Source organism: Schistosoma haematobium, chromosome ZW (assembly GCF_000699445.3).
Source record: "Schistosoma haematobium chromosome ZW, whole genome shotgun sequence".
Lineage (NCBI taxonomy): Eukaryota > Metazoa > Platyhelminthes > Trematoda > Strigeidida > Schistosomatidae > Schistosoma > Schistosoma haematobium.
In genome coordinates, this window is record NC_067195.1 from 27,991,368 (window position 1) to 28,006,733 (window position 15,366).

Sequence of the window (15,366 nt, forward strand, 5' to 3'; positions counted from 1 at the left end):
GTTGAAGCGGACGCAGAAAGTGAAGCGGTAGAACAGGTTGAATCGGAACGTGTGTCTGTGTTCACTCCAGTCGAATTGGAGTCTGAGGCGCTTGCAGAGACTGCAGCACAACCGGAACGGGAACGATTGGTTGAGCGTGTCGGTGAGATGGAGGCGGAATATGGTGAAGTTGGTGAAGGCGTATTTGAAGGGGAGACGGAAGCCGAGTCGGCAGTCGAAGTGTTCGGTGAGAGATTGGGGCAAGTTGAAGCGGACGCAGAAAGTGAAGCGGTAGAACAGGTTGAATCGGAACGTGTGTCTGTGTTCGCTCCAGTCGAATTGGAGTCTGAGGCGCTTGCAGAGACTGCAGCACAACCGGAACGGGAACGATTGGTTGAGCGTGTCGGTGAGATGGAGGAGGAATATGGTGAAGTTGGTGAAGGCGTATTTGAAGGGGAGACGGAAGCCGAGTCGGCAGTCGAAGTGTTCGGTGAGAGATTGGGGCAAGTTGAAGCGGACGCAGAAAGTGAAGCGGTAGAACAGGTTGAATCGGAACGTGTGTCTGTGTTCACTCCAGTCGAATTGGAGTCTGAGGCGCTTGCAGAGACTGCAGCACAACCGGAACGAGAACGATTGGTTGAGCGTGTCGGTGAGATGGAGGCGGAATATGGTGAAGTTGGTGAAGGCGTATTTGAAGGGGAGACGGAAGCCGAGTCGGCAGTCGAAGTGTTCGGTGAGAGATTGGGGCAAGTTGAAGCGGACGCAGAAAGTGAAGCGGTAGAACAGGTTGAATCGGAACGTGTGTCTGTGTTCACTCCAGTCGAATTGGAGTCTGAGGCGCTTGCAGAGACTGCAGCACAACCGGAATTTGAACGTTTGTTTGAACGCGTTTGTGAGTTAAAGCGGGATCATTTTACTAGTCCTCACTCTGTTGACATTTTATCCTCTTATTCTCCATCTGCTGCTAGATTTGGAGATGGTGATTCTTTCCCTGTTTCTTCTTTTTCTGATACTTCTTCCAGTCGTTATTCTGATTATACCTATAATTTAGCCGATCTTTATTGTGTTCCTACATTTTCTGATCGTCAACCTGCTATTTTTCCTTCTGTTATCATTTCGTGCTCTGAACCGCTTTCTTCTTCTCATGCTATTACAATTGGTCATGATGTTTCTTCTACACCTGTTGCTTCTTTCGTTCTCTCAAATGTGTCTAACGACCTTTCTTTTTCCTCTTCTTCCTCCCGTTTTGTTCATGCTGGTGTTTCTGACTTTACTCGTATGCCTTTAGATTCTGTGTCTTTATTTGATTCCGATGATTCAGCGTTTGTTGCAGAAGGCTTATATCTCGGTCTCAGTCAATTTGTTTCCCGTTCATCGGAGTCTTTCACTGAAATTCCTAGCTTTGTTATAGAAGACAGCGTCATTTCTGTTGATGCTCATGACGTTTGTTTCACTACGTACTCTGGAGAAAGTCTTGGAGAGTTGTCTGATTGTCGACAGGCTGGCATATCTTCAGTACATGATATTTCTGCAGAATCAGTGCCTTTCTTTATACCTGAAGCTTCAGTTCTTGCTGTATCGGGATATGAATACAAATCATTAAATGAACTTGGATCAAGCAATAGATTACCATCTATTGTTCAGGACACTGCAAATGTAGTGGATTCACATGATATTCGGGAAGTATCTGAGGAGAGCGTTATTGGTAAAGATTCTTCAATAACCAATGGTCAAATTGTTTTGCAAACTTCTGGCTCATATCATTCCGCTTTTCGATGTGATCCTGAATATGGCATTTCAGATTATTCAAACAGCTTAATAACTGATAGTTTTGCTGAAATGATTATGAAAGAACCAAACCATGATACCGAAATCTTGTATTCACCTAAAGATCAAGATGCACTATGTTATCAGCTTCAATCAGGTGTGTCATTAGTAACTGAAACACCTACAAAGTCAGATGTTTTAGATAAATCTCCGCCCTCAGGAAAATCTGACTTGACTTATCTTGCAGCAGCATCAGGAGCAAGTGTAGCTATGGAATTTACTGAAGAGGAAGAGGAGGAAGATGAGTTCTCCATGGCGTGTCCTGGTAGGATGAAAACACTTGAACATGGTGATTCCAGTCAATTAGTTCATTCAGCTCTTGATAGGTCCGCTAAAATGCTTACTCGTCTTCAAACCTATGGATTTCGAGGGAATTTGATGGGTACAAATTCGCTTGTTAATCTTAATTGGCATGCATCAGAAACAAAATTAACAACTCCGTGCATAGAATTCTTCGAAAATGATGAGAATACTAATTCATTAGCCCATCAAAATATACCTACATCAAACGCACATATGAATAAGGTTACAGAGCTCGATCGCGAAGAATATGAGGACTTTGATGGTGATAGTCTTGAAGAATTAAATATCCCATTTGAAATTTGTAATACATATAACACATCACGTGAAATAATTACAGATGAAACTGAATGCGGAAACACTAGTCTGTTCCCGTTCCCTGAGACTGTTGCTACAAATCAAGTCTTCAACTATGACAATAAGTTAAAATCTGATACAGATTGTCAGCAAGACTCTTTTATTGAAAAAGAAGTATCTAGACGTCAACATTTAGATTCAGAACTTGTAATCTCCTCTCAATCCAGTTCCACTAAAAAGATTTCATTCAGCCCAGACCATGAATTACAAACAAGTTCCACTGCAGATGAATCTAGTTTAAGCAGTCACTCGACAATTGTGAATGTTGGAGTAATGAACCAGTCACCAGTTGTCCCTCAACTTATAAGAGGAAATCTAATCGACGAAAAGCTATTGTCTCAGAGTTTATCATCTCAGGAACATGATTTTGGTGTAGATGCACCCGATAGTATTCAGCTACTGGAGTCAAAAACCACCCTAGCATCTATTGAAAGCGATCTTGATATTCTTGGTGAGGAAATAAAGCTAAAAGATGATAACGCTATATTGCCACTTGGTCAGAATTCGGTTCACCTATCTAGCGTCGCTAAAAGAAAGCAATCAAATTTTATATCTAATCTATTAGGAACAGAGCCTGTGGTAGGAAGTACTGCATTACGAACATCTACAGATGTCAGTAACGTTCCAGTGTCGCAACCCATCTGTACTACTGAAGGACATATCAAGACAACACAACGCTACTTTCATGAACCAATCGGAGGACATGTCAGTTTTCCACAAATTTCAGAGGGTTCTTGTGATAAACAGTTAAAATTTTCTAATGATCGGGCTAAATCCTCGCCATCCAGTATTAATGTGGAAAAAAGAATAGAAACAAGTGATGAGAACGTTACCAGTAGCTCACTGTCCGAATTCGAACGACTAGAAAAAGAATTGGGTACTAGCAATTCTACTTCCCCTAGTAGTGGTCATAAAGGAAGTGGTGAAGATGTCAGTTCACATACGTCATCACTTTCTGAGTATCTACGTCATGAAAAAGAATGTGAAAGTTTCGATGAGATTTTGGCATTACCATTTGACTCAAAACTTAAACTAAAATTCAACGATTTAATAGATATAAATGGTAAACCAAAAACAGTGGTCACAGATATGTTAACTTCGAATAACCTAACACCACTTTATGGACAAATTTCAACGATTTACGAAGATGTGGCGGAACATCATATCAGTTCACTCTCACAGAGTATAGAATCTCCAACTACTTCACTTCATTCAGCTAAAGATGATGATCAAATATCATTTACATACTCAAGTCAAAAAGATGAAAATAAATCACAGACCGGTTGTTCTGATTCTGAACTTTTAATAATATGTTCGAAAATGCTCAGTGATCCTTTACAGGCCGAAAAATCTAAAGAAAGTTTAACTTCTAGTTCAGAAATAGAACCTTTGCTAGACAGGGTCGACGATCCACTGACAGGAGTAGAAGAAACTGATTCACTAATTTGTTCTTCGATCTATGACTCTTTAGTACCTTCTGGCTATGAAAACAGTATATACGATGGGACACCGAACATGAATTTCGGAGTAAATGATAACTGGAGAAACCGCATATCCCGCAGAACAGATTCATTAGATGAAAGCGAACATGAACAACCCAGTAAAGTTACTGACTCTCTCTGCTCCCCTTCATCGTCAGATATTTCAAACAGGAAAGGGGAAAACAAATTAAGTCCGCCGGAAGAAAATGATCAAGGTATAATAGAATTTAATTCTGCCCATATAGATATCTTACATCAACAATACATCGGAACTATCGTAGAGAAACAGTCTTGTGCGGTATTTCAAAATAAATCTTGTTTAAATGAGAGGGAAAGCTCTATTACTTATGGAAAACAGCCTCAGTCAACGCATTCTGATGAAAAGCAAGACTCAAGTACATCTGTGTCAGGAGTTGCACAGTATGAATACCTTGATAAGCCAATACTTGGAAATTGTATGACAGACTCATTAGACGACAGCGGTTCAGTTATAGAACAACCAGGTACTAAAATATCTTCAATTGAATGTTCAGCAACCACTGAGTTTGTAACAACAGGAATACCATCTTGTTCATTCTCTACAGCACCAATCCCCCTATTAGCTACTGAATCTAAAGCACTTAAATATTCTAAAGTTATAAAAACACTTAAAAGTGATGTTTCTTCAACTGTGGAAAAAGTTACTGTTCCTACCACATCTGGGGCAATAGCTCTTCCAATATGTAGTAGTTCCTTACAAAGTACCTACCAAGATGGTGAAAGATATGATCTTATTTTAAAAATAGATTTGAACCCTCAGTCGACTGTATTCGATACTTCAGAAGATGAGATTTTTGTGGAAGAACCGTCAAATGATCTTCAACAACTGAATAGTGTAACGACTGATGACGTTTCAGCTGTAGCTGTAGATTCGAAAACGAAAGAAACCCTAAAAATGGATAATGTACCGTCAGGAGAAGTTAGTGAGGCATGTAAACAAATCAAATGTAAAGAGTTCAAAGAGTCGTTCATAGTTGAAACTTCCTCCGACTCAGATTATGAAATGGTCAGTATCACTGAGAGAGAAAAGTCACCAATAGCTTTCATGTCAGAAAAAATGAAGAAGGGTAATGAACAAGAGTGAAAAAGAAAGAAAATAACAACCTTAACCTTGGTAATGATGATCTGAATGGGATTGTTTGGTCTTCTTCATATCATGTCAACATAAAGCGTACCTAATTTATTAATTCTGTCTTTTCATGTCAGATTTACAAAGTATTTATTTTCCTACCTACTATTACTGTTATGGTTACTGTGATTATTGTTATTTTTTGCATTTCCTTCCTTTAAATCAATTTATATTCAGACATAAGCACATTTAAAATTCCTAACACTTATCTGTTTATCGACGCCTAAGATACATATTTTAAATTTTTTGTCTATAAAAATAAAATAAAAGTAGAAAGAAGCATAAAATATTGCTGATTTGTATATACACAAACACATAGACACAGTAGTACATACCCCAGACATATTTATACACATAAAACAGCCTTTTATGATACAGTGGAATTTGCTAAGCTGAACTTCAATGTATGTCGACTACACTGGACTCATAAATCTGGATATGATTGGTACCGACTGTTTAGAAGCAATTTTTCAACCTATATGAAAATCAAAGGTATTCATAGTTTCTTTCGTTTTTTATCAATATATTTTCCTTATGCGTTAGCTGCATTTGTAAGGCATGTTTATAATTTCTGTCTCATTAATTTCTCATCCGGTCTACTAACCAAACAATGAATAAACTATATTTTTTGTAATGTAGATAAGTTCTAAATATGCATGCAATACAAATCCAGTTTGAAGTACGCTTAGATTTAATACGCATGTTTTAATTAATTAATAGATTTACTAACTGTTGATACCCATCTTTTCCCATACCACTCCTCAGCAGACTACTCAGTGGAAACAATAGTAGTTAAACTAATTTTATTCGTAACATTATCACAAAATTTATAGTATAACTGAAGTCTTTATCTCAGAAGGGAAAGTATTTCACAACTGTATATCTAATGATGAATTAGATCAATATCTCATTCATAATTAGTTTGAAGATTTGTTGACTGATTATTTAGAACACAGTTTATATTATCAGAATTTAAATTTGTTTCTCTTCAGTTTTAAGGTTCTTGATATTCTAAGCACTAAATGTCATCCGGGATTCAAGACTGAGAACTTCAGATGGATCAAAAAAGGCTTAACAACTAAGTGAGAATCCGTTGATCAGCATTTTGTGCCTGCAATCGGTTTGTGTCACAGCTCACCTAACTATAAACTCTACAGGCAAGCAGTTGTTTATATTCATGAAACTTCTGCACTTCGAAGATTCCTGTTAAAAAAATATTAAGATGACTCAGATTTCGGTAATCAAAACGATTTTTAGATCAGAATATTGGACCAGATGTCTAAGTGTTTCTTATAGTTGAATATAAACTTAGCCATCGTACTATTAAGGATATTGTCATTCTACTAACAACTGATTTGTCTGTATAAATTTTCCATACAAACCTTTTACAAGATGTAAATTTAACAGAATGTAAGAGCATTAGTTATTTTTGAGCTTCAGCTAATGAGTGAATGGAGTTTTCATCACATTTAACCTTGATGTAGCCACACAGGAGGTGGTTAGCTTTTTATTGATACTGTGTATGGATTTCCTTGATATGCCGAAACATTGTATAGGCCTACATTAGCTCATTCTTCAAAATATAATGGTCCTCTGTAAGCTTTAAGCAGTTTACTATAGATTCATGGATATAAGGTCTTATACCAAATCATCTCCTTGTCCATAATGTTCAGTCCTTATAATGTTTTTCTTGACAATGATGATCTCTAAAATACTCACGAAAGCATCTGTATTTTGAAAAACAGCATGAAAATGAACTAATATATACAGTCGAACCAAAATCACACCATTTATTCCACACCCTAACAATTTAGAAAACTGTTAAATCTAAGTCGATTCTTGAATTTATTATTTGGTCATAGAACTCAGAAGGTCTGTATTACTCACAAAATTTACGTGATAACATAATCAGCTATAAATCTGCTTTTTTCTACTGTCTCAATGTATCCGATTGTGCAATCGCTTGGAGACTACGTGGCAAATGATAGTTTTTTCATCCAAACGCTTAGACTTCCATGACGAACCGTGATGAATAAATCTGTTTCTACTGTCTCACTACAGTGTGTGATAAGAAAAACTCTGGGCTAATGAATAAAAACTTTTGTGTTGATTTACTTAATTTTGTTTATGACTGGATTTTTATTACTTTATTTCACATCTTGACTGAGTAACGTAAAATCTATCAATGATGATTGTTAACTTGGCAAGACATTCTTGAGGAATATTGGTAAGAATGTCAATTATTTTTACGCACAAACGTAGCTTTACTGGGAAACTAAACATTCTCTCTAACGAATGAGTGGATATTCTACTGAAATAAGAATTGCTTTTGAAGATGAGCCCTCTTTTTTATCACTCGGTTAAAAACACAGAAAAGCTTCTTATCCCCATATTTTACATATTCATTTTAAGAGTTTGACTAGGCAAACATAAAAATAACTACTTAGATTTTCAGGATGTTCTCGCGTAAATATTAAAAGTAAAGCCATTTGTTATAAAAGAGAATGTTAATATTACTTTCTAATCACGTTATATAGGAACCAAGATTTGCGGCCCGAAATGGAGAACCAGCTTAACACTAAAGAATACTTTATTCAATACAATTACACACCGTGAGTCAGGAGTAGAAAGCAATGATAAAAAAGAAAATCACACATTTAACAGTCCGCAACCTGTGGCTGTTTGTCCACGCTCAACGACAAATCATATTTTACTCTCATTACCACACATCAGAGACGAACATTCTCACATTTTCGAACTAGTTTAATTTTGATTTAAGAACCAATAAATAATTTTAAAAAACTTGTGTGATCTGATAAGAAAAAAATATTTTGAAGTTGGTTAGTCTTCGTTTACAACCAAACAATCCCTTTTTACCATGGAATTTCATCTATTACTGCTGAATCACACATAATCGAAGAGATAAATTTATTTGAGATTTAGGGCGTTTACATATGCCCTCGAATCTATAACTAAACATTGTTTTGTTAAGTAATCAAATTTCTTTTTTAAGTTCTACTTTCTGTTTTTATTGGTTATTTCCAGCATTTTGATGAATGATTACAGTTACAAAATTCGCAGAAAATTACAAGATATTCAATGTCTCCAACTTCGACAAAAACTTGAAAAAGGTTCAAGAAAAACAGAAGCGTTATTATGCTACTATTTAAAATTCTTAGACAGTAATACATGTCTGTGTGTGTATTTTTTTTTAATGACTTTTATCGAATTCAACGGAAAAAAAGAACTCGTTCGTACTGTCTAACGCACAATCTCTTAATCACCAAACAAGCTGGTCAAATCTCACTGAATTCGTCAAAACTAGAGATCACAAAACATTTTTGATAAAAATATTTCTATATTAACCAACTGAAATTTGATTTACCCCCGTTTGCATTACATAATGTTGTTTATTGCTAAAATGTCAGTTCATGAGAGATTTATTTGAACTCAAAATTTAATCTAACGAAAATAATCGCACCATTAAAATACCTCATGATTTGTTGAACTTTTGAGAACATCTTACTCTTAAACTCTGGATAAGCTTAATTGGAAAGTAAGCAGAATTAACGAAAAATCATTAGGGTACGAGAAAACTTAAACTGCATCCAACATCTTTACTGAACCATCTACTCCAACGTAATTTAACACACAACTAAACATGACAAAATGTGCATGCTTTATTTGAGTTATGGCATTTGCATTCATCTACTTCACTACCCGTTACTGCAAACACTCATAAAGATTGTGTTACTCTATTTACTATGTTTCAGGTTTTCTTGCTTTCTCATTATTTCCTCATCTAATTTGACCTTTTACTCACTTCATATTAGTATTTTTGTTCGAGTTCGAAATCATTTTAGTCAGAGAACCCTATGAAAAGCCATTTATGCCATCAAAAGTATGCTTACTCATCGTGTCATCTGTTCCGAAGTTCCTCTGAGGAATGTATCTTTTACACCTTCCATTCTCGCATCGAATACGAAAAAGACAAAGCCTCTTCGTTTTCCTTTTCATATGAAGTGAATTTTGTTTCGAATTCATTTTTATTTGCTATTTCAACTGCCCGCTTTTGTATGTTTTTCATTTTTGGATTTCAATTCACTTGTCTATTTTTCCTTCCCCAACTATTTACGTAAAATGCTATTTTGCTTGCTTTTTTAGATTTCATTTTTATTTCCCTGATTTTTACCTTTTTTGAGGAGTAAGATGAGAAAGATGGGGAAAGGGGGTAGAGGGAGAAAGGAAGTTAATGAAGAAAATAATACACACAGATTACAACTGCCATTTATATCCACTTCTATGTAAGATATGAATATTAAAGTAGATGTACTATTTTTATTCACATTTCCGTCTAAACTCGTACTTTCTCTCTCTATTTCTCTTAAATTTTGCTCGATTAGCTTGGGAAAAGATTCATGCATAACCATACAGCATTTTTGAGATAAAAATACTTTGATGAATGATCTTTTCGTGAACAACAGTGGGGTTTCGGTTTTGTTAGTATACATTTTTCATGAATGAAATATGGTGAGGTGGTCAACAGTAAGACTCTAGATGATATTCTTGTTCAGGCGATTTCATTATCTTTCATGTCTTTCACCCGTATATTCTGTCAAATATGATAATTAATTTGCGTAAAAATACTACAGCATACTAAGCTAACACCTCTTAAATTTTAATGGTTTATTCAAATCGTCGTGTAAGCAAAACCAAATGGAAGTGAGCCACCAAATGAAATACAGTGATTAGAGTCACTTTGTAAATGCATGGAGAGAGAAATCTAAGAATCTCAATTCGTCTCCAAATCTCAGTTATGGTTTTGAAACTATGCCAACCTAAAATAGTGTTTGGCGATTGTACAATTCTTTGTTATGACTTGGTTTATTCACGTGATTGCAATAAATAACCGGATGACTTAACGACAAAGACAGACCCTGACTCATTCGACACAATTACAGATTGACCGGAATAGGAACCTAGTTGATTAGTCGTTTTATGTACTTATCCTGGTTTCTTTGTTTAATAATATATTCAAGATCCTTAGGGATTCAAGTAGCCGACGAAACGCAATATCATCCAGCCATGGAGAATAAAATGATAAAGTGAAAATCAATTTCTTAGCTCTATATTATAATGATTTACATTATATTTATTTGATGTTTCCGTTTAATTCGCATTTGACCAACTGTTTAACGATTAGCAAGTTAAGTAACAGGTTAGAAACAAGAATAAAAACAAACTGGGCTAATGATAATGCACACTCATATTCCTCAAGGCAAATGGTAAATTTAGAAATTGTAATGAGAAGACAAAATTTATTGGAACTCCATCCCAGAAGTTCATAAGATCGCTATAAGACTTTATGATTCTCCTTCTACATGGATCTAAAAGTCCAGATCCCCTAGCTATCTTCTTACTAGACGGGATACTAATCCTGTAAGGTGTGTGTGTAGATTAATCCGACATGACCGTATGAGATAATGTTTGATTGATGACATCTCGCACCGTCTGACTATGCCTTTCTAATTCAGTCTCATCTTCTATCTGAACTCAACAAAATCTCAAGGAAGAAAAACAGTAGAACTAATTTGAATGAAATACTAGTGAAAACGTAGTCTATGCATATCTGATTGTGAGTTCAACTCATAACACGGTCCACCCAAAAAACCACTGGGACTTCTATTTATGTTATTGTAAGATTGAAATTTTCATACTAGTGACAACTTTGCTTGTTGAAATTATTATTATTATTATTGAGTATATACAGCCAATAATATTGCTTTGTAAAGTCATTTTACTCAGGCTTACGAATTCTAGATACATTCCGTATTTCACACCACTGACAACTTTATCCTAAATGTTTGATTTGAAGCAATCTAGAAACCATATCTTTCCAGAAATTGTAGACTTATTTCACTATTACTCATCGGTTTGCATCGACTTGGTCGTGCCCGTAAATTGGCATTCATTTTTAGAATTACTTACTATTATTAGCGTGATATCATGTGAATCACACATAGGTCCTATAATAACTTCTTACTGATAGTTTTCTCATTGTGCCTAAGGGAATAATTACACCAGGATACGAAGCTTTTTGAATTATTTGCCCCCTACCAAATGATTTTAGTCTGTACCACTCTCCCACTTGTCAAAAATCGTCGTTCTAGACACCGAATGGAGTCCCCACTTTTGATACAGCAAAAGTAATCTTCCTATTTTAGTGTCAGACCACAACTCTTGTTAGAGCCATCATATCGTCTCATGTATTTTCTGAATAGTGAGATTGATAATATTATCAGGGTGATATTTCTTGGAGTTAAATTTCCAAATGAAATATTAATAGGAATAAAGCCTTCTACCATTTTACACTTTAAAACCGTAACTGAAAATCTAACTGTTTTTATCTGAAACACGAGAGCCGAATTAACAAGTATCCATAGCTATTGACAACTTAGTAATACGAAAGTTTGTTTTTCAAAATAATCCAGACCTATTAATACAGACGACGAGTCTTTTGTTCATGTTCTGTTGATGGATATTATTCAGCAACAATCTCGGAGGCTCAAAGTAGACTCTGTGTGACATAAAGAGTGATAAAAAATGTTATTTCTTTTCTACGTTTGATCGGAAGAATTTAGCTCGTCAATTTCTACCATCGGTATAAAAGATATAAAAGTGACAAGAAGGAATATCAGGTTACATATTAGTTGTAAGAAAAGTGAATTCGAGCATTCAGACCACTAAGGTTGTCACTGATTAAAAATATTACCGACTTTAGTGATACCACACCTGTTATATCCCGGTGAAGATTAAATTACAGGTAACTTCCGAGGACTATTAATGGATTAATATTCTATAAATATTCTTATTGTAAAACTATTGAATAATTAGATTATGTATATTTATATTCCCCTTATTATAAACTTTATTTTGACCTATATTTTATTATTGTATGATTTACGATTCTTAAGCTATGCTCAGTCTATTAATTACTGTCCCCCTCGTTCACAGTCACTTTTTGGCTTATTTATGTACACATGTCATTTTCTATTTTATGGTACGTTGTGGTCTGTCTGATTGATATATAAACCGAGTATGTCTGAAATAAACGATCTGATTCGATTCGATTCGATTCATATTACAGAAGCTGGTATTGTGTTCTGGACTCAAGTGGAAGGGCTAGGAGGACATAGGACCAATCAGGACGCTAAACTGCTCATACCGGTTGAACGTCATTGGTATGGCATAGTGCGAAATTGTATTCTGACTGGTCGATAAGTCGCGTGATAGAAAGCCAGGCATCAAGGTCATAACAACACCGGTCTTCAACTTTCAATTACTTTGATGAATCTAACGGAAGGGTTATGGATATATATATTCATGTACTGATTACTATTTAATAAAGATTAAAATTATAAACAGAGATGGATAGTGGCTAGCAGCGGAATCCAGGACGCGCTTTCTGCCTATTTGGTTGGAGTTAAGTATTACGATTGTTTAATGGAATACTTATTCAACAACATAAAATAATGACAACCGTTGAATAATTATTGACAGGAGACGTATACAGTCATACTTTTAATCAGCAATTACTAAGCATCTGTGTGAAATATCATAGTATCGGCAATATGTTTATGAATACATTGTCCGTATTATTAATTTGTTGCCTCAACAAATTCTTAAGATGACTTGAGCGAAAACAGAAGATCAGTTCATTAAATCCGTCTAGTGTACTAAACGTAATAGAGAAATCCAATTTTATCACATACCGACGACGCTATAACAGCAGCTGATTATTGCTTCAAAATTTAATATGAGTAACAGTTATTGCACTATTACACATTCTCTTTCTAAAATATGTATCAATAGACAAAGCTTGAAGAAATATTTTAGATTCAGATTGTAGTTTGTTGGTAGCTTGTTTGATGTCGATTTGCTCGGTCCTTGTTGCGAACGTTTATCCATATTAGCTCCGTTGATTAATTGAAATAAATACCTTAGCCATTAAGTTTGGCTCTGGTGTAATATAACATGTCACGAAACGAAATAACAAACAAAAGCACTAGTGGCTGATATGAGTGTATGGGTGAATGTCAAGCAAATGCATATGAATCCTTGTGCATCTACATAAAGTATATCTTGAACCAAATACAAGATTTGGATCTAATGCTAAATTGCCAGAAAAATAAGTACAAACATTAATTTACGTATAATGAAGATCAAGGTCACAGCGTTCACCAGAGTGCGAAATAACCAATCACATGACAATCATACATTTGGCTGTCCATTTTAACACATCAATTGAGTAAGCTCAAAAAATAAAAAAGAGTGAAACTACTGGTTTGTCCAGAAAATAGGACATAATTGCTAAAATTTAGTGAACAGATCTTTGCTTCACTGTATCAGAAATTTGGAAAAAACACAAAAACTCGTAAGATATCCAAAAGATTCTTCTCTATTTGGGTATAGAAGCTCCAGCATGAATATGGGACGTAATAAATTTCTATAAAGAATGTTTATTTGATATAATCGATTACTCTAAAACGTAATAAATGGTTTAAGAATAATGACGAACACAACAGTTGCATATTTTTGGTTTTATCATTTGTTCAAGTGTTTTCCAGAGTAACACTGACATATGCTCTGGCTACAGTTTCTCTTTCTTCATTAAAAATGATGACTTCTTAATTATGAATTGTATAACTACTGTGACTATTACATCATAGAAATTTTTTCACAACTCCACATGTAAATAAAATGGATAATAATTGGCTTCAAAGTTACTCAATAGGGTGATTATAAAGCTTTGTTACAATAAAAGTAATACACTACTACTCACAATAACCAATTCAATTTTCAATATTTCAGATCATGAGTCAATGGAATCTAGACCACCATGGAAAACCTGGAAGCACTAGACGGCCATTTCGTTCTACTGTGGGACTCAGTAGCGCGCATCAATGACCCCGCCTCGAGGGATTCGAACATAGGGTCTATCAGTCGCTCGCGCGAGCACTTAACTACTAGACCAATGAGTCGGTATCCAACAATGTTAATGTCTAACTTCAACCAATCCATAAAATTGAGCCACAAATCCACTATTGTCATCAGTGAGTTACTATCTCACAACAGACCTGGTTGAACTCTATTGGTCACTGCTTCTCACTAAAACTTCAGGAAATGCCTCTTGAAGTCAGTCACTAGTGAGCAGTTGATTAGTATTAGAAGGGGTTTTGTGGAGATTTTAGTTGATGTTAGACATTAACACTGTTGGATGCCGGCTCAGTGGTCTATTTATTAAGCGCTCGCGCGAGAGACTGATCGGTCCTAGGTTCGAATCATACGAGGCGGTGTCGTGGATACGCACTACTGAGGAGTCCCACAGTAGAACGAAACGGCCGTCTAGTGCTTCCAGGTTTTCTATGGTGGTCTAGCTTCAACTGACTCATGATTTCAACCATTGAAATTACTGCAATCTTCACAAAACCTCTTCTGATAATAATCAACTTCTCACTAGTGACTGACTTCAAGAGGTATTCGATGTATATTTATTTAGGGATATTTTTTATACGTATTTCTTAATACCAGTGCTCACCACACTATGCAATTTTATGGCTTTCTTTCACACATCTTGTCATTGACCTTAACCTTTTCATAGTCCCGCAAAATGTAAAGTAGATCATTTAAAAACTGTTAAGAACGAAATCATAACCGTTTTCCTTGAATTTCTGTAACCTTCTAAAAAGAACACAGAAATATAACATAGCCGAGCAGCTGAATTCCGAAGAAATTATTGAGGATAAGCTATGTCAACATATGGAAGCAATATTCTCATGAACTAAAGTTCTCCACTTATTGTTTTGGTAAAACTTTTCAGTCTTTCTAGAAATCAGAAATGGTCTTTGTACATAATCTAAGTTTAAAAGTGAATACGTGAAAGGAATCGTTGTTGTAAGAATCACAGATACCAACAGTGCAAGGTGCGAGTGGCTTATAAACTATTCATGCGATTCGTGGCATGGTATTTTGTTTAAGTAAATCACCAACATTCGTATTATCTGAAGTTTGAGTAGATAAGTTGAAATTTCCCCAGAACACCTCTGACGTTTATAATTTCAAAACGTCTTGGTTTGAATTCCGAAACCAGTTATTCATTGTCATATACTAAACCTATACCTACCGATATGAGTTTGAGGTTATCCGCAATGTTTTCAGTGCTCAATAATTTTTCCCAAAATAGCACTTTCAGTA

At 35.4% G+C, this 15,366-nt stretch overlaps 1 protein-coding gene across 1 annotated transcript; it reads left to right on the plus strand.

Moving 5' to 3' along the window:
* The first annotated feature begins 1,065 nt into the window (after positions 1–1,065).
* On the plus strand, positions 1,066–12,217 carry MS3_00003182 (uncharacterized protein). The gene is made up of 2 exons (XM_051210907.1): positions 1,066–5,604; positions 7,650–12,217. Exon 1 carries the CDS (start codon positions 1,258–1,260, stop codon positions 5,065–5,067), a length of 3,810 nt encoding a protein of 1,269 aa, XP_051070932.1. The 5' UTR covers positions 1,066–1,257; the 3' UTR covers positions 5,068–5,604; positions 7,650–12,217.
* The last annotated feature ends 3,149 nt before the right edge of the window (positions 12,218–15,366 follow it).